The sequence below is a fragment of the Geotrypetes seraphini genome, chromosome 2 (assembly GCF_902459505.1).
Source record: "Geotrypetes seraphini chromosome 2, aGeoSer1.1, whole genome shotgun sequence".
Classification (NCBI taxonomy): domain Eukaryota; kingdom Metazoa; phylum Chordata; class Amphibia; order Gymnophiona; family Dermophiidae; genus Geotrypetes; species Geotrypetes seraphini.
Window position 1 is genome coordinate 152,175,577 of NC_047085.1, and position 23,985 is coordinate 152,199,561.

Consider the following 23,985-nt stretch of genomic DNA (forward strand, 5'->3'; position numbering starts at 1 on the left):
GAATTCCAGAAGCTGTTCAATACGCCAAAGATAGATTCCCTGGAGGCACTATTTACCAAGCGTACCTCCCTTCTTAGTGAAGGCGGAATGGTACTACAGGATACCCAGGACTGCATAATAGATTTTGTCATCAATAAACAGTTTGAGGCCATAGCACTCAGCTTGAAAGCCGCAGCAGCAACCTCATATGTCACCTGGACTTTCTGCTCTAGACTAAGCTGAGCTACAGAATCAGTCAACAGTCCAAACCCCCAGTTTCTTTTGGCAGGGTGGATTATTGAACACATGCTATGTATGACCTCTTTAAGGTCGTGAGCAAGGTCTTGGCATGCACCATCTCTGCCTGCAGAATGCTCTGGATCAGGAAATGGGCAGGAGATTTGGCTTCCAAGGTGACATTGAGCAAGCTTCCATTTAAAAGGCGAATACTCTTTGGTAAGAGCCTCAATGATCTAATGGCCAGTGTGGCAGATTGTAAGCCAAAGTCCCAATAAGACAGCAGAACTTGGACCCCAAGGAGGTCCAGGTGGAGAAAATATTGTGGCTTAAGGCACTACCAAATCTCTGTCTCAGGCCTTGAAATGATGTCTGACTAAAGGGCACCCCAAGAACTGTTGAAAGTGCCTTAAGCCACAATAAGTGAAAGTGCTCTGGTTTACACCACAAAAAGGAACTCTGGCAAATATATATTACAGCTGCACCAGTGATAAATGACCTTATCTGACCAGACGAAGATCTACAACCTGTTAGAAGCTGAAGAAAGAGAAATTCCATCCCCAGGATTCACTGAGGCTCTATCCAGTAGTGAGATCGGAATTATCTTTTCCAGTTGCTGGGTTAGATAGAATCTTGTTTGTATGGACGGGATGTTAGGTCCCTTTGGGGTGATAAGCTCTAATAAATTGCTATTAACTTAGCAGGAATCAGTATTGTAAGGAAGTATACTTTGTGTGTATATTTACTAAATTACTTAGTGATTACTGTGTCCTTCCTACCAACTCCTGCATTGGTTGCCGATGGAGGTACGTGTGAAGTTAAGTTAAGGATGCTTCTGCTTTAGCCCCTAAATACATAAATGACCTTTTCTCCTTCCCAACCAACAGACATAAGAGAAGCTCAACATCTTCTCTCATATAAGCAGCATTATGGGGTAAAGACCTAGAATGATTACTTATGCATGCTAATATTTATGGAGAATTCAGGAGTCACCTAGAAACATATCTGTTCCTGGAGTACTTAGGCAGCTGATTTGTACAATCTTTCCCACTTTAATTGATCTCTAGAGCCGCTATTCACTAGTTTTACTTGTCAGTTCTCAATTTGTAGTATTTTTAATCATTGTAAACCGCATAGAACTTCACGGTCCTGCAGTATATAAACTGTTGTTATTATTATTATTATTTACTAATTGTGTGCAGATATTTCTTTATTTATATATATAAATATATACACACATACACACTAGTCTTTAAGCCCTTTACATTAACGGGTGCTAGAATAGATGTGTCTGTCTTTATTTCTATCTCTCTCCTTGGCCGCTTTCTGTCTATCTGTCTTTCTTTCTATCTCTCTCTCTCTCTCCTTGGCCACTTTCTATCTGTCTTTCTTTCTATCTCTCTCTCTCTCTCTCTCTCTCTCCTTGGCTGCTTTCTGTGTCTTTCTTTCTTTCTTTCTTTCTATCTCTCTCTCTCTCTCTCTCCTTGGCTGCTTTCTGTGTCTTTCTTTCTTTCTTTCTTTCTATCTCTCTCTCCTTGGCTGCTTTCTGTCTATCTGTCTTTCTTTCTGTCTCTCTCTCCTTGGCCGCTTTCTGTCTGTCTGTCTTTCTATCTCTCTCTCTCTCTCTCCTTGGCTGCTTTCTGTCTGTCTGTCTTTCTGTCTTTCTTTCTGTCTCTCTCTCTCTCCTTGGCCACTGTCTGTCTTTCTTTGTTTCTATCTCTCTCTCCCCTTGGCCACTGTCTCTCTGTCTCTCTCCCTGGCCCCCTGCCTGCCTATCTCTCTCTGTTGCCCCATGCCTGCCTGTCTCTCCGGGCCCCCTTTTGTCTCCCCCCCCGAGCAAACCAAGATTGCTGCCTGCCCCCTAGCACATCCCTCCCTTTCCCTCTCCCCCTCACTTCCCTGTGCAGCAGTAGCAGCCGGACACCTCGCAGCATCCGCACCCTGTCCACTTCGTCCAGGCTGAAGGATACCCTCCTGCCGTTGCTCTCGGCGCCGCTCAAAGCGCCACAAGCACCACAAGCCAACGCACACTGCATGCAACGCAAATTGAACACAGCCATGGAAGCACACAGCATGGCGGCAGGGATCACGGCCTCCTAAGTGCGCATATGCGCGTAGAGTTTTATTATAGAAGATATATATGTATTCAGAGATATTGTGAATAATTATTAGTTTATTTACTGCTGGCTATATGTGAATATATTTTTCTATCTTTATAAAAAACTATTCCAAATATTTTGGGTCTCTGTTTTTCTCTTATAAGGAGGCATAAGGCATAACTTGACAGCAGTGGTATAAACCTAGACACGAAGTGTTTATGTGATAGAGGTTTATCTGCACTAATTATTATGTTATACCATATATCTGCCTACATACCACACACCTTTACCAAGGTGATGGTCTTAGTGGCAGTGTACCTCCATAAAGCGGGGATACAGGTGCATCCTTATATAGATAATTGGCTGATAAGAGTGTAGTCCCATTCCGAGGGCATCATAGCTAGTCTGGGTGATAAACTTTAGGAAGAGTCACTTGAATACAGTCCCTGGAATATTTGGGAGTCCATGTTTGACACAGAGCAAAAGAGTGTTTCTTCCTAAAGCGCAGAGTGAAGATCAGGCAGCAAATCTTGGAGATGTGTGTCATGCCAGCTCTGATGGCATGGCATTATCTTCAACTGCTGGGGTCCATGGTGGTGGTGATAAGAGTCAGTGCTCTCCAGAAAGTGTTGCTCTCCAGGTGTTCCCCACAGTTGGGGGACTCTGGATCTCCCTCTGCCTTGGACAGCAGCTTGAACTGGAGGTTGAAGCCACAGTCCCTGACCTAGGAGAGTCTCTCTGTGCATACCCATATGGGTGATCCTGATGACAGATGCCAGCCTATACAGCTGGGAAGCCTTCTGCGAAGGGCACCTGCAGGAAGGCAGATGGTTGCTGTTGCAGAAGAGTTGGTCTATAAATCACTTAGAATTGAGAGCAATTTGCTTAGCCCTTTGGGCACTGGAGAGCATCCTGGAAGACAAGGCTGTCTGGGTATCATTTGACAGGGAGGCAGTAGGAGTGCACTACTGAGAGTGGGCAGAGACTCATCTATTGGCTCTCTCAGCAGCACATGTAGCAAGTATGGACAGTGTGCAAGTGGACTTTCTGAGTCATCGGACATTGAGTGGTCTCTATCTCAGGAGGCCTTTGACAACATAGTGAACCAATGGGGGCAACCAGCATTCAATCTCGTAGCATCAGCCAGCAACAGGAAGGCAGCTTGATTCTTCAGTTGAATATATGAGCCAAGAAGTGAAGGGCTAAACACTATGGTTAAGCCTTGTCCTCGGGCAGATCTTCTGTATGTGTTCCCTCCTTGACCAATGATAGGAAGAGTTCTCTGAAGAATAAGGACACACCCAGGTCAGAAGATTCTGGTTGCCATGGACTGGTCAAGGTGGCAGTGGTATACAGATCTAGCATGCCTTCAGAGGGGCAAGGGACTCCCTTGTTATCCGGGCCTTCTCTCTTAGGACCCAGTGGCCATAGAGTATCTAAACTGTTATGATCTTATGGCTTGGCTCTCGAGCATGCAGAATTAGAATGCAAAGGCTATTCCTACATAGTCATAGTCACTCTGCTGAGAGTGAAGAAGCAGTCTTTTTTAGCAACTTAAGGGAGTGTTTCCAGATCTGGTGTGGTCAGAGTCATGCGGATACATCCAAGGCCCCAATTGCACTGGTGTTAGCCTTTCTTCAGGAGGGTCTCAAAAAAGGTCTTTCAGTGGGCTCACTTAAGGTGCAGCTTGTGGGTCTTTCCTGTTTAACTTCATATCCAGATGTGTACAGATTTTTAAAGGTAGCCTTACATCTTCAACTTCTAGTACATCAGCTTATTCCAACTTGGAATCTTAATTTGAGCCTACAGGTGCTCGCAAGAGCTCCATACAAACCCTTAGAAGAGGCATTTCTGATGGACCTGACCGTCAAAACTGTGTTTTTGGTAGCCATGTACTTAGCCAGAAGGGTATCAATACAGGTTCTTTCTGCTAGGAGCCTTTTCTCAGGATTTTGAATGCTGGTGTCTTGCTAAGAACAGTTCCTACATTTTTACTAAAGTTTAAGTTTTCACTTAAACCAGTAAGTGCATCTCCCAGCCTTTTCACCCACGGGAGCAAAGAAGAAAGACAAGGTTCTGAAATGCTTGGATGTTCAAAGAGTTTGTCTTCAGTTCTTGATGAGTTTTGATTGTCCGATCATCTCTTCATGCTCCTAGGTGCTGCACGGTGAGGTAGGTCAGCATGAAAGGCAGCCATTTTCAGATGGTTTTGAATGGCAATTTCTTCAGCTTATATCGAGAGCAGATAACAATCCAGAGTTTGAAAGCACTTTGAAAGCACACTAGGGATGTTGCATCTTCCTGGGTGGAAGCTAGAATGATCTCACCTGAAGAAATTTGTAGGGTGGCCTCGTAGACCAGCCTTAACACTTCTCACCAGATTTTATAGGGTAAATATCGCAGCCAGGAAGGATTCCAAATTTGGTTCTACTGTATTTGCAGCAGGCTCATTTCTCCAACCCTAGGGTCCAGGGACTGCTTTGATATGTCCAGTTGGTCAAGACTGATGTTCCTGTTGCACTAAAAGGGAAGATTAGGTACTTAACCTTGATAATCTTTTTTTTAGTAGTTAAGAACATCAGTTTTGATGCCCACCTTGTCAGTCTGTTAGCCTGCTTTCTGTCTCAGACACATTTATATAGTCAGATGTCTTGTTTACTTCCACTGCTAGCACAGTCCAGGAGAAAAAGAAGAGATTTCATTCCTATATGGTAACAATTGAACAATTCCAGAACTATTGGTGCAGGTTGCACACAAGTAGGTGGCATGTTTGTTTCCACCTCATTCTGCATTACATTGAGTTTGTGTGTTTATATTGTCTTCATTGAGCAGAACTGACTTCTGTTGTGTTGGGGAAAATCCCTGTGTCCCCTTTTTCTCTTGTCCATGCTCTAGGGCTTACTATCGGCTTTGATACAGACTGAGGAAGTCCAGCCCAGCCCAGTGAAAGGAGGCGGAACAGAAGAATATGTAAATGGTGCTATCAACACACTTCACAGTCAAAGAGGGCTAAAACTCATTGGTCAAGATTGATGTTCCTATCTACTATAAAGAGAATTATCAAGGTAAGTACCTAATTTCCCCTCATTGAATAATTAAGTTCTGGAATTCATTGCTGGAGAATACGGTAAAAGGAGTTGTTTATCTGATTTCCCAAAAAGTGTCAATAAAGTGCTATTAAGGTAAACTTTGAGAAATCCATTACATATCCCCAGGGCTAAATAGCATAGAATCTTTCTTTCCTTTCTTCTTCTTCTTTTTTTTTTTTTTTTTTTTTTTTTTTTTGGGGTGGAGAGTCCTGCCAGGTAAGTGATGTGGCTACTGCTGGGAACAGAATAACATGACACTGGGCTTGATGGACTTTTGGACTGACCTAGAATTGGCAATTTTGTTCTTAAGAAACAAAACATACAACAAAAAGCAAAACTACATAATAAAGAACTGCTACAGTTCATAAAGGAAATACAGAAAATAATGTGTACCTGGCTGAGATGACAGATTTCAATAAATTATTTAATCAGAGCCTAGAATAACATGCAAGCAAGACAGTTGTTAGCCAGTTAGTCATAGTAAACTCAAATGTATTATAAATAAAGAAGGGTAAACACCAAACTCAACTAAACTGAGTTTGTTGTTTTGTTTTTATTTGATGTTGTTTGCATCAATAAAAAATTGTTTGAACTAAGATACTATAAATAACTTTGGAAAAAGACCAAGTAACCTGAAAAATAGGAAAAACTTTTCAGAAATATATATCACCAAAAGTAGATGAAAAAAGAAAAAGCTAAACCAGTTTCTTACTGAAGAACAAAAATGCAATTAACATTTTGAACTTGGCTGAAACACCAGACCCTGAAAGGAAAGAGACTGAGTTCTGCAAAATATTAGAAGATTTAATAGCATCAGCAAAGCAAAACATCTTTCAGACAGTTCTGAACCTGAGAGAACTAGGTAAAGAGCAGGATAAAGTCGATCTGTAATCTAGGCTAGGCTCCTGTGGACTCATTGCTACTGAATCAAGGTTTGAAAATATTGGCATCTATCTTCGCCAAGAGATTAAGTAACAACTAATCCATGAAGACCCAAGTAGGATGCATTTGCCTCCTTAAATCTAACGACAGCAGTGGCTGCTCTACAGATTAAAGAGAAAATCCCTTTCAGAATTAGTGTTGGCAGGCTTAGAAGCATTTGACAAAATTAGCATAGAAATATTTTTTTTGGGGGGCATAGCAATTTGGAATTCAAGGAACATACTTAAAATGCACCAAATGCTCAGTTATTAATCAATAGAACGCTTAAAATAAATAAATGTAACATAATAGATATTGTTATTGTGCAGTCTCTCTGTAAACTGATTGGAAAAAGTGTTCGAGTTTCCATAGATAAGAACAACCTTGCACTGTTTTTTTTATAAAGCTGCGATAGAGGTTTCTACCTTGGGCTGGTGAGGTAAATGCTCTGATGCTCTTAGAATTCTCCTGAACATCAGAGCATCCACCTTGCTGGCCCACGGTAGAAACCTCTACTGCAGCTTTGTAAATGGAGCCCTCAGCTCAGGAGCCTAGTTCAAACAGAGTCTCTGCAAAATGCCGAAGTCCCCAGAGCTACCTTATTTATTTAAAATATTTATATCCTGCATATCTCATGAATCTACATGGGCTACAATAAAACAAACATAATAATGCAATTGAACAATACAATACACACCATGCAAACGCTTATATAAAAAAAATGAACCTCCACTCCCACAATTTGATTAAGAAAAGGCCCTTTGAAACAAATATGTCTTTAAACATCACCAAAACTGCCTAAGGGAAAGAGGCCTGCCAAATTGACAGTGGAAGGTCATTCCACATCTGTGATCCTGCAAACAAGAAAAGAACACTTAACGATCGGATCAGCATTATACGTATCTGGCACACCGAACTGCTGGGCTCGTGAAAGCAAATTCCTAACTGGCATATATGAATCCAATGAGTCAGAAATAACAGAAGGCAAGCTTTTCTGCACTGTTCTGTAAATCAACACTAAGGGCTCCTTTACGTGGTAGTGGTTTAACGCACGTAATAGCGCACGCTAAACCGCCAGATGCGCTAGCCACTACTGCCTCCTCTTGAGCAGGCAGTAGTTTTTCAGCCAGCGCATGATAAAAAGTTGCGCGCATTAAACCCGCTAGCGCGGCTTCGTTAAAGGAGCCCTAAAACTTTAAATTGAATCCTCCAGATCACAGGGAGCCAATGCAACTCTGCAAACTGCGGAAAAATATGAGTCGTATGAGACAAACCCCCAATTACCCCAGCAGTAAATTTTGGACCACCTGTAAACTCTGAGGAAGCCCGCAAAAAAAGTATATCACAATAATTCAAGTACAACATTATATAACATTGCAAAGCCTATGTCACCAACTCATGATGCTTCAGCACAAAACAAATCTTTAAAAATACTGTTTTTACCACATGTACTGTTAAGGTTGTTCACCATTCACCACCAGCAATCTCATAGGCAAGCTTCAGAAGAGATTCTCCCTCCCCCCCAAAAAAACTGATGATGCAAACACCCAGCATTATCTATTTAAAAAAAAAAAAAAATTAGGGATGGTTATGCCTAGGGAAAGAGTGGGCATTCCTGTACTGTATTATCCAGATAATGTGTTATGATTAGTGCTCACTAACTGGATAATGCAGAGTTAAAAATAGGTACTCCCATATTAACTGTATGCAAGAGCTGTGAGTTAATGACAACTTTAGCACACAATCTGCAATAAAATATTTTACCCCCTCCTCCATAAGTACTGCCTTAAATCTGGGCCTATTGAACGGGAAATCACATGTTAAAAAATGTTTCCAAGATCATATTCTCACCCTGGTGAAGCAGCACTCCATACATTGGACTGTAAATGTGCTCTTGCTTATTATTTAGATCACACCAAACCTCACAGAGCTTCCACTCAACTGATCTAAACAGACTTGGAACTCCTGTCGCCAAAAGAACCATTTCCACATGACTGGTGAACTGTAACTCCTTTTGCTATAATTGGGCTTGGCTGAGGCTTGGAGGCCATGTCACAGCACACAAAGTTCGAGCAATGGCAACTTCAGTAGCTCATCTATGTTCCACTCCCATTGAGAACATTTATAAAGCAGTTATCGGTCCTCAATTCATACCTTCCCATCCCACCAGAGAATCATTCCAGATGCAATAGTCTGTTCGGTCAAGCAGTTCTACAAAATTTATTCTCCACTTAGATTCCGACTTCCCTCTAACCCATTTCGTTTTGCCAGGATCATGGTAGTTGTCAATTACCCTTTTCTCAGAGGCATGATCCTGGCAGTTAGGAGTCCCCATATGTGAGAATATGTTTCCTGCTTGTAAAGTAGTTACTTACCTGTAGCAGGTGTTATCTAAGGGTAGCAGACAGATATCCTCACAATCCTCCCGCCTCCCCTAGTTGGCTTTTTAGCTTTGTTACTGAATTGAAGGTCCCATGAGCCAACATTGGGCGGGAAGGCACTGATGCATACAGGCAGTTTCAAGACTTCTAAAGTGACAGTACACTTTTGTACTGTCCGTGCTGGGCTCCATGGATGATGTTACCCTATATGTGAAAATATCTGCCTGTAGCCCTCGAATAACACCTGCTACAGGTAAGTAACTGCTTTATACTTTTGCTTTTAGAGCATATAATTACTCAATTATTTTTCACTAATATGCTCTTAAAGAAGTAAATAAAGGCCATATGACCTATCTAGTCTGTCTATCCAAGCCATCTACTATCCCTTCATTTCCCGTAGAGATTCAATGTACTTGTCACAAGTTTTCATGAATTCAGATACATTTTCATCTCCACTGGGAGGCTGTTACTTTTTCTCAGAAAGGGTACTGAATGTGTGTATTTTCAGAGGTTACTTTCTAGTCCATCCTCTTTCACTTTCATCCTATGCTCCCTCATTCTAGAGTTTCCTTTCATTTGAAAGAGAAGCATGTCATGTGCATTTATGCCATGTAGATATTTAAACATCTCTAGAACAACAGAAACCCCATGTAAAATCCAACAAAGAGAGAACAAGTGGGGAGTGGGATAGAAAACATAGAAACATGACGGCAGATAAAGGCCAAATGGCCCATATTGTCTGCCCATCCACAGTAACCATTATTTCTTTCTCTCTCTCAGAGATCCCACATGCCTATCCCAGGTCCTCTTGAATTCAGACACAGTCTCCGTTTCCACCACCTCTTCCGGGAGACTGTTCCATGCATCTACCACCTTTCCGTAAAAAAGTATTTCTTCAGATTACTCCGGAGCCTATCACCTCTTAACTTCATCCTATGCCCTCTCATTGCAGAGTTTCATTTCAAATGAAAGAGACTCGACTCATGCACATTTATATTACGTAGGTATTTAAACATCTCTATCATATCTCCCCTCTCCCGCCTGCCCCATACAGAAGCACATGAATAAAAACTGTCATGTATAAAGTCCTATGAACGTGATGTCCTTATATTTGAATGATCCAGCTTTATTTAAACATCTCTGTCACATCTTGCCTCTCCCACCTTTTCTCCAAAGTATACATAGTGAGATTATGTCTGTCCCCATATACTTTATGACCGACTCCATCCTGTTTATATCTTTTTGAAGATGTGGTCTTCAGAATTGTACACAATATTCTAAATGAAGCCTCACCAGAGTCTTATATAGGGACATCGTCACCTCCTTTTAGTATGAAGTCGTACTTGCCACTTTCTAGAAAATTATTTTAGATCCCTCTTGATCTTATACATTCATTTTAGGTGTTTCAAAAAGGTAAATCCAATTGCCTTTCCAGAAAACTGCATTCAAAAAATATTGAAAAGAACCAGGCCAAAGACTGATCCCCGTGACACACCACCAATAATATTGCTTTACTCTAAGTGAATTCCATCAGTACCTTGGTTGCTTCCCAGTTAACCAGTTTCTTTCTAACACACTCACTTTACAAAGGATCCCTGGTTTGTTTATAAGTCAACTGTGCAGAACCATTTCAAAATGTAACAAGGGTTAAAAGTTTAAAAGTTACGTGAGTGAGAAAAAAAGGGTTTAAAGAAAATTTTAAAGGGTTTTTAAAGCAAAGAAAATCTGGAATGTAAGTAAGACCTGTTGGTTTTTTCCTGTTTTGAAAAGTTTGGTTTGTGTATTTGTATTGGTGCAGTTTTGGTATTTTGTTGCTGATCTCCTGCACAGGTTTTCTATCTAGTGCAGAGATCAGCATCAGCTGCTTGAACATTCTGACTATCAGATTTGACAGTTGGGAGGGTGACTTGGATCTGTATGGAGATGTTTTGGCTTGGGAGGCTTTTGAGTAGGTAATTATAGCTGGTTTTATTGAATTTTGAATAGGAATTGGAGGTTTTGGTTGAAGTTGAGGTTTGATTTATAGATTCTGGTATTTATTCAAGGGTGAAAACATTTATTTCTGGCTGATGTGAAGAATTGTTTTATCTGTGAAACTGATGCTGGAAATTTGTTTGTGAGATTCCTGTAAAATGTTATAAGAGAAATATTGGTGAAGCAAAGTTGTGAAACTGCTTTTGAAACCTGATTTCTGGAGAAATTTTCAGTCTCTGTAATAATTCTATGGTGCTGATTTCTGGAAAACTTAATGAGACAGATTTCTGTGGAATGTTGTGAGAGACTATTAGTGAAGCAAAGTTGTGAAACTGCCTTGGAAATCTTTTTCTGGGAATAATTTCTGTAAAGATTTTTGGAATTTTGGGAAAAGATTTATATGCATGAAATGTTTAGAGATCGGATGAGTTTTGTGATTATATATAGGAAATTTTGGGGAGGGAAATAGTATAGGGAACATCATCTGTTTTTTTCCTAGCTTAGAAAGTATTTTAGGCAACTGTGGGGTTATTAGATTTAGGATAGGGTTTTTCTTATTGATTTGGTTTTAGTTAGAGTATTAGGTTGGTTCCAGGGAGAGAGAGGTTCTACTAGCAACAGCGTGCCAACATGGTACCCCTACACAGAAAGGACAGAAAGCCTCAAATACCCTAACCTGAAAAAAAAACAAAAACTAAGAAGAACTGTACAGAGGGGAAGTAAAATTACATTGTCTAGATTTGATATACAGCATTTGTTTATTAAATTTTATTTCTATTTTAAATTTTGAATCCTTAGTGCTTCTTTATATCTATTTTGTTTATGTTTTACTTAACATTTTTATTTACATGTTATATTACATTTTATTATTATATATTATTTTTTTTTTTATGTAATTCACTCCTTCTCCTGGGGAAAAGTATCAATTTAACCCTCGGTGTTCACGACTACAAAATAAATCTTATTTCAAGAGGGATATTTTTTACCTCAGTTTGAGAAGGAGGGGGGTTACAAAAAGACTTACTGAAATCTAAAACATCTAGTATTTTTCCTCTGAGCTAGCTCTCTGGCCACCCAGTCAGAACAATTAATAAGACCTACCTCTGATAAAACTATGTTGAGTTTGGATCCTGTAATTCAGTGGCTCCTTCTTGTCACTTTGATTTGATTTTGCCTTATAAGGGAAAGGGATTGGGACCTGATATGTACTGCCTTTCTGTATATATGAAGCGGTTTGTATATTGTATAGAGGTACTTATTTTTGTAATGAATTTCCTGCATATACTTTGTATAAATTATTATACTAGTAATTTAGAGTGTACAAGTGTTTACATTTCCTTCTAATTGCGTGTTTTGCAGATCCCATGCACGGACCACGGAAATTACAAGTTGTCGAAATTCAATCAAGACAAATCACCATTCAGTGGGAGCCATTTGGATACAATGTCACACGCTGTCATCGCTACAACCTCACAGTTGTGTACCGCTATCAATTTGGAGGACAAGAACAAGTGAGAGAGGAAGTATGTCGAGACACAGAAAATGCCCACCCTCAGCATACAATTATTAATCTCTCACCATACACTAATGTCAGTGTAAAATTGGTACTCATGAATCCAGAGGGGCGGAAAGAAAGTCAAGAACTCATAGTTCAAACAGATGAAGATGGTAAGTTTAAAAATAATCGTAAGAAATACTTCTAGAAATTCACAGATTACTACTATTGAGGCCTGAATTCAGAATATTGACTGGGAGGAATGAAAAGAGTAAGTATCTGGCTAATCGGAATCTTAGGCCACTCCCAGTGCATCCCAGAATGCACTGGGAAGGAGGTGTGGTTGGCTCAAGTGCCTAAGGCCTCCTCCTATGGCCCAGGATGCACTGGGAAGGGGATAGACCACCATTGTGAAGAGGCAAACCTGGTGGCCGGAGGGGAGTAGGCATTCCTCCGACTGGCCAAACTACAGAAGGTATGGGGAGGAGGGTGTTGGGGTGGATTTTGGGGTGCTAGGGGGGTTTGGGTCTAGGGAGAGTATCGGGATGGGGATTTGGGTCTGGGAGGGTGGTGTCATGGGTTCAGGAGGAGGCCTGCTGACAGGAGGGAGTGGGCATCCCTCCTGCCTATTGCGGGTGAGGGGAGTTGTTTTGGGGGTTCTGGCAGGAGTGAGTGGGCATCCCTCTTGAGGGGGTTTCAGGGGTGGCGGCAGGAGAGATTGGGCATCTTTCCTGCTGTTGACAGTGGCGGGTCAGAGTTCAGGGATGGCGGCGGGAGGGATTGGGCATGCCTCCTGGCCACGTTCAGGGGGTGTTTCAGGGGTTCCCTGCCACAGCCGCTTAGCTGATCACTGTAGAGGGATTCCCTTGTCATGATCATCTGATAGGAAGGGATCAGGTGAGATTCTCTAACTGGCGACTATGACATGGGCGCCAGTTAAAGAATTGGGCCTGTTAGGTGGGGTTGGGCGTCTATCCCTTAGGGCAGACGCGATTCTGGATAGGACGTCGATGTGCGATTCTCAGCCGCTTCTTAGGTGGCTCCAGAAACCAGTGTCCTATACAAAATTTCCCCCTTAATGTGTGCTAATGTAGATACTCTAATTGTTTAGCACAGGAATGCACATTCTCCATTTCACTCATTCTCCATATTTTTTAACAAGTACACATTTGACAGTTACCACAGGGTGCCAGAATGTATTTCATGGTTCACCATTTTAAGCTGTATTAGGTGCATATTAATTTCTTGTATTAACACAGATTAGTAAAAGTGCTTCCAAGTTAGTCTAGTCCTAGAATAGCGGTAGTGGCTAGTGCGTGCTATTCCACGTGTTAAGCCCCTAGCGCACCTGCCTAAAAGGAACCCCTAGTAATAGGACTAACATAAAATACTATCAGAAATAAACCCTCCCCCTTTACAAAACTGCACAAGATGTTTTTAGCGCTGGCCAGCATGCTGAAAGTTCTGCACTGCTCCGATGGTCATAGAGTTCCTATGAGCATCGAAGCAGCATAAAGCATTCAGCACACCAGCCAGCGCTACAAACCTCTTGCACAGTTTTGTAACTTGGGGGGGCGGGGGAAGAGGGGAGAAGACATTTAAAAGCACTGTAAAACAATTATATAATAGAAATATGATACATGTTCAAAAAATCTATCCAATTTTCTTAACCCTCCATACAACTTTCCCGTTGACTTCCTAACTCTTTGACTCTATCATGTAACCAACCTCTAAACTGCAATTTCCCTAAATGTAATCCTCAAATCTCTACCTATCCTCAATTCTCCTCAAACCTCTACCATGTAATCTACCCACAAAATTGTAACTTCCTGGTAATGTCCAGCTATCTTCTAATTTAATCCGCTTAGAACTGCAAGGTACAGGCGGAATAAAAGTCACTAATGTAATGTAATGTTATCAGTCAGGTTTTCATTTTTTTAAATGGATATGCATGAAAGAGATATGCATACAGTGGAGGCACTGTATGCAAATTAATCACAGGTGTATTTATTGTGGATATCCTGAAAACCTGACTGGCAAGGGGATATTCCAAGACCAGCTTGGGAAATACTGTTGTAGATAGACAACAGATCAAGTGCAGTTCAGATACATAGGTAGGTGAAAAGCAGTGACTAAAGGGGTGAGGTTAGATATAGGATGAGTAATTATTATACTGTCTAGTATTTTTATATCATGGATTTTTTATATTGTGATTTTAATTTTGTATGTACATTTGGAACCTGTTTAGCTGGGCTATAAGTTTCTTAAATAAATAAATAGAACATACTGAAGTTATATGTACAGCTGCATAAGATATGAGAAACTGGTCCTGTTACAGGTTGCACAGATATCTTGCCCAGGGACAGAGTGAGTGAGTAGTCAGTATAAAAAGGCTTGGGAAAAGAGCCTGATTTCTGTTCTCCAAAAAGGCACACTAATTTGGTTATATTACCTTGGTCATGTGGACCTTGAATCACTCTGGAAGGGGAGGCGTGGTTGAAGGTTTGCCTAAAGTGTCCACATAGCCTTGGGGCTGGTCCTGCTCAAGATTTGTTGAGCAATTTACCATAAAATAATTTCATTTGCAAACTGTAATGATGCCACAACATGTATTTGAAAATTGATGGGCCTTTTGTAATTTGAATGACATTTTTTTATCTTTCCTTCCTTTTTTCTCCTGCTATCAGTTCCAAGTGCTGTACCTCTTGAATCCATCCAAGGGGGTACGTTTGAAGAGAAGATCTTTCTCCAGTGGAAAGAGCCAGCTCAAACATATGGTGTGATCACTTTATATGAGGTAAATTTCAATTAGATTTTTTTTTTCTAGCTTTCTATCTATACCTTTAATTTACAAAATTTATTGCAAGCTGTATAAGAATGATGCACTTAAATATTCATTTATTTATTTCTATAGTTCTTAACTTATAGAGGCCCTCATTCACAAAGCTGTGCTAGCATTTTTAATGCTGGCCACGGTGGTAAGAACTCCAATATTCATGAGTGACGGAGTTCTTACCGCCGCGGCTTGTGCTAAAAACATTAGGCTTTGTAAAGGAGGGGGAAAATCACAACACAGTTAAAAAGTCTCATAAGCACAGAAGAAATAAACAATATGTTGCAAATAAAATACAAATTAAAACGATCGAGCAGGGCTCCTGAAGCGAGGGCAGCGCAGATGCCGCACTACTGTCGACAGCCTGCAGTTGAAGGAGCTGAAGGGAGCTTTCCGCAAGATCCACTATCCAGATGTGCTTGTTGGACTGTACTGGAGCGGGGGGAGAAACTGGCGGTGAACCTGGATATGACAGGGTCTGGAGTGCAGATTTGGCTTCAGGACCGGGGAGCCAGGTGGAGGAAACGGGAGAGGACTGGGGTGCTAAGTGGTGCTCCGGGTGTATCATTGCCTCCTCCACTGGGACTGTGTTTAGTTGTTCATCTGAGCCCACCTCCTTTTCTGATCACTGTATGGAAGTCGGTGCCTGTGTCGGCAGTGACCAAGCCTCTTGTCATCCCGGCTTTTGGCCCTGCTGTCTTAGGCCTACTTGGCCTCACTGGCCTCATCCAGACATCCCTCTTCGGAGGTCCCATTCTGGGTCCCTATTTTTGGCAAATGTCTCAATGCTCTGGAACCTCTCATGTTGACAGCCGCCATTGCCTATCTGCAAACCACAACCAAAATCTTTCTGAAACTCACCGAGAGTCACCTGCCAAGTTGCCAGCGGCACCAGCACACACCGACAATCAGATCCGGGCGGCTTTCCCGCAGAGGAGAAAATCCTGCAATCACCGTGAGCCTCATCTGGGGCAGCCTCCTTGGAGCGGCTGGGACACGGGCAGTATGTCCGGGAAGGAATACATGGATAGGAGACCATCGCAGGGGAGAAGACATAGGCATCTTGGGACTGTCAGCCCTTTTTCTGGAAACGTTATCCCTCCTCCTAAACTTACTTGCTCCACTTCATCAATGACGCTGAAACCGTGGATTGAAGACAAAGTTTTATTTTTATTTTTCTTTCCAGCTTATGATCTATCTTTAATCTTATCTATTGTTTTGCCTTTTGTCTTTGTTTTGTTCTATCATTTAAATTTATCCAGAATTCTACTGTACAACGGTTCCCCCTTCTGCATCTATTCCTTTCTCTCCTCTCTTCCACCTTCCAAAGTATCCAGATCAATGCTGTCTTGTTAAAATGTTTATTTTTATTTTATTTTTCCTCTATCTCTACACTTCACTTCTCTATTACCCTCCAGGTACTTTAGTTAGATTGTGAGCCTTCGGGACAGTAAGGGAATTTTTCAAGTACCTTTCTTATTTTTAATCTTAATGTATATTTTCTGTAAACCGCTTAGAACCTAACGGATGTAGCGGTATATAAGAAATAAATTACATTACATTACATTATAGGAAAGAATATGAAAATATATTTACAATATTTATATTAACCCATTTGATGAATGACTAGTGGGTTAATACAGTAAGCTTCAAACCAGCTCTTAAGTACCTCCTTCCCCGGCTGGTTTTCACAGTGAATATCCACTGTCTAGTTTTATATGCACTTCCTCCCTTTTGTTCAGGTATATTTAAGTCATATTTATTGTGGATATCCTTGAAGTTTGTCCACCAAAGGAGTAAATCTGCCAAAGAGATATTCAGATTAGTAGCGAGTATGTTTGCTATAACAAAAGATGAGAAGATGATCTGACTACATAGCACCAAAAACAACATTTTTCTTTTGTTAGTCCTTCAGTGTAAAATAATGTACTATATGAAATCTTAGCTATAATAATAATTTTATTCTTATATACTGCCATACCGAAAAAGTTCTAGGCGGTTCACAACAAGGTGAGCTAATACATAAGATACAGATAAAGTACAAATTAGAATAACGGACTTAAAACAGATAAAGATAGAAAGCATTTACAATATAACGCAGAAAAGAAAACAATAGCATTGAAGCATTGATTTACTACAGGATTCAATAACCTTATTTAGAATATTGTGTACAATTCCGGAGGCTGCATCTTCAAAAAGATATAAAAAGGATAGAGATGGTCCAGAGGAAGGCTACTAAAATGGTATGTGGCCTTCGTCATAAGGCTTATGGAGACAGACTTAAAGATCTCAATATGTATACTTTGGAGGAAAGGTGAGAGAGGGGAGATATGATAGAGACATTTAAATACCTACATGGGCGTATAGAGTCGAGTCTCTTTCAATTGAAAGGAGCATAGTAACATAGTAGATAACGGCAGATAAAGACCCGAATGGTCCATCCAGTCTGCCCAACCTGATTCAATTTAAATTTTTTCTTCTTAGCTATTTCTGGGCAAGAATCCAAAGCCCTACCCGGTACTGTGCTTGGGTTTCAACTGCCGAAATCTCCGTCAAAACCTACTCCAGCCCATATACACCCTCCCAGCCATTGAAGCCCTCTCCAGCCCATCCTCCCCCAAACGGCCATATACAGACACAGGCAAATATTTGATTATGACAAAAAAAATATCCAAGTCATAGTCCCACCCACCCCACACTTATAACACATCCCCTTGAGATTTAGATGAACTGCAGATAAACAGCATAAAAATCCATCTAGAAAATAGGATTCAAAAACAGTGACTCAGAAAGGTTTGGTGAGAAAGACATCCACCTGACCCTTTAGGCTACATTATTATTTTAGGCATTTACTTGATTAAATTTAATTTGGTTTTCATTATAATTTTTACTTTTATTTAAGCATCAAAATTTGCATTTGCATTTACCTTTACTTTTACTGAATAGCAAATTTTAAGCTGAAATTATCCACTACTTGCATGATAAGGTTTGCCATAGCAAAATCCTGTTTCCAATGTTGCTGTTTCATTTGGTTTACTGAGGAATTTAAATTTACATCTCCCATCCACTTTTTACTTTTAACTGCAAGTATCAAATGTAACTAGATAAAAGTAGTAAAAAATGGTAAAATTATTACTTCAGTAAAAGTAACAGATGTTATCCTGTATTTCTTTACAATTAAAAATATCAATAATGTGGGTCACATATAACCATAAAACATCAAATTTTGAAAACCCAAAAGCACTGGAAGAATTCATCTCTAAACAAGACGAACAGATGATTTAGATTTACTTTTGCTGTGTCTCTGTGGAGTGTCATGGCTCATTTGTGAAATCTCTGCAAAATTGTCTGTTTGGTTATTGGATTGAAATCTATAGTGACTTTGGCTTTAGGAGTCTTGCAGTGTGGTGAGGAGCTATTTGGGAGATTGGGCTAAATAAGGGAGATTATTTTTTGCAGGTTTGGATACAGGACAGATTGTCTCCTTGTTATACTTTTAAATCTCTTCTTAAACTGTCTTCTGTTGTCTGAGGGTTACCACGGAGATGCGTCCTTTCTGCTGTTAGGTGAGAGGAGGAAGTTTATGTAATCAGCTTTGTTTTTACATGGTCTCTGTGGTTACTTCAGAATACTGCTCTGCTGACAGCTTTTACACTGGATTACAAACATAGCTACCACAGCCATACTTTAATTTAAGGGGGTGGGGGGGTGCTAACAGTGACTACTTTATTGATTTTCTTTAATGTGACATGGTAATGTAATGTAATGTAATTTATTTCTTATATACCGCTACATCTGTTAGGTTCTAAGCGGTTTACAGAAAATATACATTAAGATTAGAAATAAGAAAGGTACTTGGAAAATTCCCTTACTGTCCCGAAGGCTCACAATCTAACTAAAGTACCTGGAGGGTAATAGAGAAGTGAAAAGTAGAGTTAGAGGAAAAATAAAAATAAAATAAACATTTTAACAAGACAGCATTGATCTAAATACTTTGGAAGGTAGAAGAGAGGAGAGAAAGGAATAGAAGCAGAATGGGTCAGCGTCAGTGATGAAGTGGAGCAAGTAAGTTTAGGAGGAGCGATTGACGTATCCAGAAAGGGCTTCTTCAGGGAAGAAACTTGGCCGACAGTCCCAGGATGCCTATGTCTCCTCCCCTGCGATGTTCTCCCATCCATGCATTCCCTCCCAGACACACTGCCCGTGCCCCAGCCGCTCCAAGGAGGCTGCCCCAGATGAGGTCTATGGTGAATGCAGGATTCTCTCCTCTGCGGGAAAGTGACATTAATGGCCTCTTTTACAGAGCCGCGCTTACGGCTGCGCTGCGCTAACGGCCCCGAAGCCCATAGAGATTTAAAGGGCTTCAGGGCTATTGCCGCGCAGCTTTGTGTCTTAATGCACTTATTTTTTACTGAGATTAATATATAATTGCATCTTGTTGGTATAATAAAGATGGGCAATAAGTTGATTCATACTTCACATTAAAAATGCTTTATACATTTACACCAAACAGTTTTAATATCTATATTTTTTAATGGAATTTTATAAGATTAGCTGCATAATTCATTTACCAATAACTCTTATATAATTTCATGGAGTTACAAACAAGGCATAGGATTACTACCTTGCTACCATAATTGATATATTTCTAAATTATTTGAATAACTGCAGTAAATAAATTGGGAGGTTATATTTTAGTTCTTATATATTATTAATTCATTTTCTAGTATATTTACTGGGCATAAATTCATGGTGTTTAATTAATCAATTACATACTGCCTTTTTGATAATTTGCCTATTACAAGTACACATATATACGATTACATATATATCATTTTGGTGAGTTAACTAACATTCTAGATTTATTAGGCTATAATTATAGTTGGCATTACTTGTGCTATTTAGCTTAGGGCTCCTTTTACGAAGGTTCACTAGTGTTTTTAGCACACTCACCGGTTTAGCGCGTGTTATAGCGCATGCTATCCAAAAAACTACTGCCTGCTCAAGAGGAGGCAGTAGCGGCTAGCATGTGCGGCATTTTAGTGCGTGCTATTCAGCGCATTAAGGCCCTAACGCGCCTTCGTAAAAGGAGCCCTTAGTGTCATTCTGCTTTTATTAGAGGGTTCTTCAGTTTATGAATTTGACTTTTGATTTACTGTAACCATATTTGTTATATATTAGGCTACATACTCAGTTCTTTTTTTTCTAGTTCCTTATACAACTATATATATATTTATATTACTTACATTATATTATTACATATACATCCAAAATAATTTTTATTCTCAAACTATTTAACTTTAAAAATTTTTTATCATATATTTTAATATATTTAAATTGACTTAGTTCCTGTCTCTTCAAACAAATTTAATTATTGATTTAAATATTTTTGAGAAACAAATTAATATCATATTGAATGTTTTCTGATTTTGGGGAATATATTCTAAGTGATAACTTCAGGCTTTATTAACATTTAGTTCAGGGAGAGGATGGAGATTATATGTGTGCCAAAGGCAACCAAGTTTACCATGTATTTTCACATAGGGAGGGTATGGGATGGGTTAGGGGAAGGAAACAGGGGTTTAGGGTACTAGAAGTATATGATTAGTTTGTTACCGAAAATGATAGGGAATAGAGATTCAAAATTTGATAACTTCAGTTCATATTAGATTTAAACTTAAATGAATATAAAATTATATTCACTAAATACAAATGGACTCAACCACCCTATTAAAAGGGGAAAAAAATTCTTATCTGAAAGGACAACAAGCAGATATATATTTCATTCAGGAAGCACATTTGTCAGCAGAAGAATCAGCTAAATTGAAAGGGAGGATGGATCAAAGATTGGTTTGTTTGGGGTTTTTTTTTTATTCCTGCAGTAGGAAAGAAAGCTGGGGTAACAATCCTGATTAACAAAAAGTTTTCTACAACCTTTGATAATATACATGCAGATCCATTGGGCAGATAGATCTACATTAATATGACTTATGGGAATAATACCCTGACTCTTTGTAATCTCTATGCTTCAAATTCTCATCAACCTGAATTTTTTAAAAAATATTCAACAAAATATTTTATCACATAGCCTGCCTAACTTAGTAGTAGCGGGAGACTTCAATGCTGTTATGGACCCATATTTGGATAAACAACCTGCTAGGGAAATGAACTCTATTGGGTTAGATCACTTTGTGAAAATTTGTGGTTTAAAAGATATTTGGAGAATTCTCAATCCAACGGCACGTGAGTTCATGTTTTGTTCTGAAGTCCACCACTCATTTTCACGAATTAATTATGTTTTAATATCAAACCATCTTGTTAATAAAATTATTGATTCAGGAATTGATCCAATTATCATTACTGACCACGCAGGTATTTGGGTTAAATATCAAATTAATGTAGAACATGCCGAAAACCCAGTTTGGAGATTTAATAATTCTCTACTTGCAGATTCGAAATTTATAGAGGAAATGCAGTTTAAAATCTCAGAATTCTTTCAAATTAATGCTTCAGAGCAGATCTCTCAAGGTTACGTTTCATGGACAAATTATTGTTTATTCGGCTTACATCCATAAATCTATGGGGCTTGAGTTTTATAATTTAGAAAGAAAACTATTTACAATCTTGAATTAAAACTTATATCATAATGGAATCAAACAACATTAAGGGCTCCTTTTATGAAGGCATGCTAGCGGTTTAGCACACGCACCGGATTAGCGTGCGTTAGCCGAAAATCTACCACCTGCTCAAAAGGAGGCGGTAGCGTCTAGCACGCGGCAATTTAGCATGCGCTATTTCACGCGTTAAGGCCCTAGCGCACCTTCATAAAAGAAGCCCTAAATAATCTGATTGCTGCTAAATACAATACAATACCATTAGTAGTCAGTTAGCCAGGAAAGATCTGTTTCTACAGAAAGCTATCTACTATGTTAACTCAAATAAAGCAGGGAGAATCCTAGCAAATTATCTTAAAGCTAAAAAACGGAGAGAAAAGATTACAGCTATTAAAGACGAAAAGGGTATAGTATATACCAGTGGTTCCCAAACCTGTCCTGGAGGACCCCCAGGCCAGTCGGGTTTTCAGGATAACCCTAATGAATATGCATGAGAGTGATCTGCATATAATGGAGGTGCCAGGCATGCAAATCTGCTCCATGCATATTCATTAGGGCTATCCTGAAAACCCGACTGGCCTGGGGGTCCTCTAGGACAGGTTTGGGAACCACTGGTATATACTAAGCAGTCTAATATTCTATCCCAATTTCTACAATACTAAAAAAAGCTGTATTCCTCTGATTTAGTTACAAATAATACTATCAAAACTGAAGAATTTTTACAATCTATTAAGGGACTTAAAATTCCAGATCACATAAGAGAATCCCTCGATGCTCCTATATCTTTTTCTGAAATCCAAAATGCACTGAAGTCTCTCAAAATAGGTTTGGCACCAGGAAATGATGGATACACTGTGGAATTCTATAAATCTTTCCAATCCAGATTATTACCTTATCTTTTTTAATTATATCAAACACAACTGTCAAAGTGTCAGTTATCTGGATCCATGGCTGAAGCTTTGACAATAGTACTCCCTAAATCAAATAAAGACCCGATGATGGTGATTAATTATAGGCCAATTTCATTAATTAAAGTTGTTGGGAATTTATTAGCTAAATTTTTGGCTCTTAGATTGGAAAAAGCTCTTTCTTATATCATCGGTATGCATCAAACAGGTTTCATTGCTCACAGATATTCCTTTAATAATACTAGATTGGCTCTCCATGTACTTAATTTGGCAAATTCATTGGATGTTCCAGCTTTTTCACTGTCTCTTGATGCTGAGAAGGCATTTGACCGTGTTTAATGGTCTTTCATGTATCAAAATGTATGAAATGGTTTGAGTTTGGGCATAGTTTTATGCAAATGATAAAAACACTTTATAGTTTTCCTTCTGCTGGACTATATATCAGTAACATTTTTACTGAAAAATTTCCATTAGAGAGGGGAGTTAGACAAGGATGCCCCTTATCTCAACTTATTTTTGGTCTTATTTTATAACCTTTACTATTGGCAATTCAGCAAGCGGTGGATATAAAGGGAATCTCATATGCATGTTGAACGTAAAATGTTTCTGCCTATGCAGATGATATTTTGTTGCATTTGACTAATCCTGAATTATCTATTCCTTCTTTGTTTCAATTGATTGAAAATTTTGGAACCATCTCAGGTTATAAGATAAACTGGAACAAATCTGAAGGCCTCCCATTAAATGTTCATAGTGTTAAAGGTTTATTTGACCCTTTTCCATTCCTATGGAAAGATGTTGGAATAAAATACCTAGGAATAATAATCCAAAGAACATTTGATGATACTATACTTGCCAATGAAAAACAAATATTGATAATGGTTAAGGAGATGTGTGAGCGATGGAATCCGTTACATCTTACTTGGTGGGGGAGCCCATCCCCTCCTGCCCCGACACAGCCCCCCAACCCCCGATCAGATCCGGGCAGGAGGGATCCCATCCCCTCCTTCCCCTGTGACCCCCCCCCAAACCCCCAAACTGATCCGGGCAGGAGGGAGCTCAACCCCTCCTGCCTTAGGCCCCTCCTGTAGGCGAGGCATAAGAACATAAGAATTGCTGCTGCTGGGTCAGACCAGTGGTCCATCGTGCCCAGCAGTCCGCTCACGTGGCAGCCCTCTGGTCAAAGACCAGTGCTCTAAATGAATCCAGCCTCACCTGCCTACCTTGGAAAGGATGAACGATCTGACTTTATCTGCTAAGTCTATTCCTTTCAGTATTTTGAATGTTTAGATCATGGCCCCTCTCAGTATCCTCTTTTCAAGGGAGAAGAGGCCCAGTTTTTCCAATCTCTCACTGTACGGCAAGTCCTCCAGCCTCTTAACCATTTTAGTCGCTCTTCTCTGGACCCTTTCGAGTAGTACCATGTCCTTCTTCATGTATGGCGACCAGTGCTGG

General features: G+C 39.8%; 1 protein-coding gene across 17 annotated transcripts in view; it reads left to right on the top strand.

Moving 5' to 3' along the window:
• PTPRM (protein tyrosine phosphatase receptor type M) overlaps positions 1-23,985 on the top strand; it is a 1,237,515-nt gene that overhangs the window by 632,842 nt on the left and 580,688 nt on the right. For all 17 annotated transcript variants that reach the window (XM_033934018.1, XM_033934031.1, XM_033934023.1 and 14 more), the window contains 2 exons: positions 12,040-12,348; positions 14,863-14,972. In XM_033934018.1, the coding sequence (XP_033789909.1) occupies positions 12,040-12,348; positions 14,863-14,972 (419 nt within the window). The remainder of the gene's footprint in view (positions 1-12,039; positions 12,349-14,862; positions 14,973-23,985) is intronic.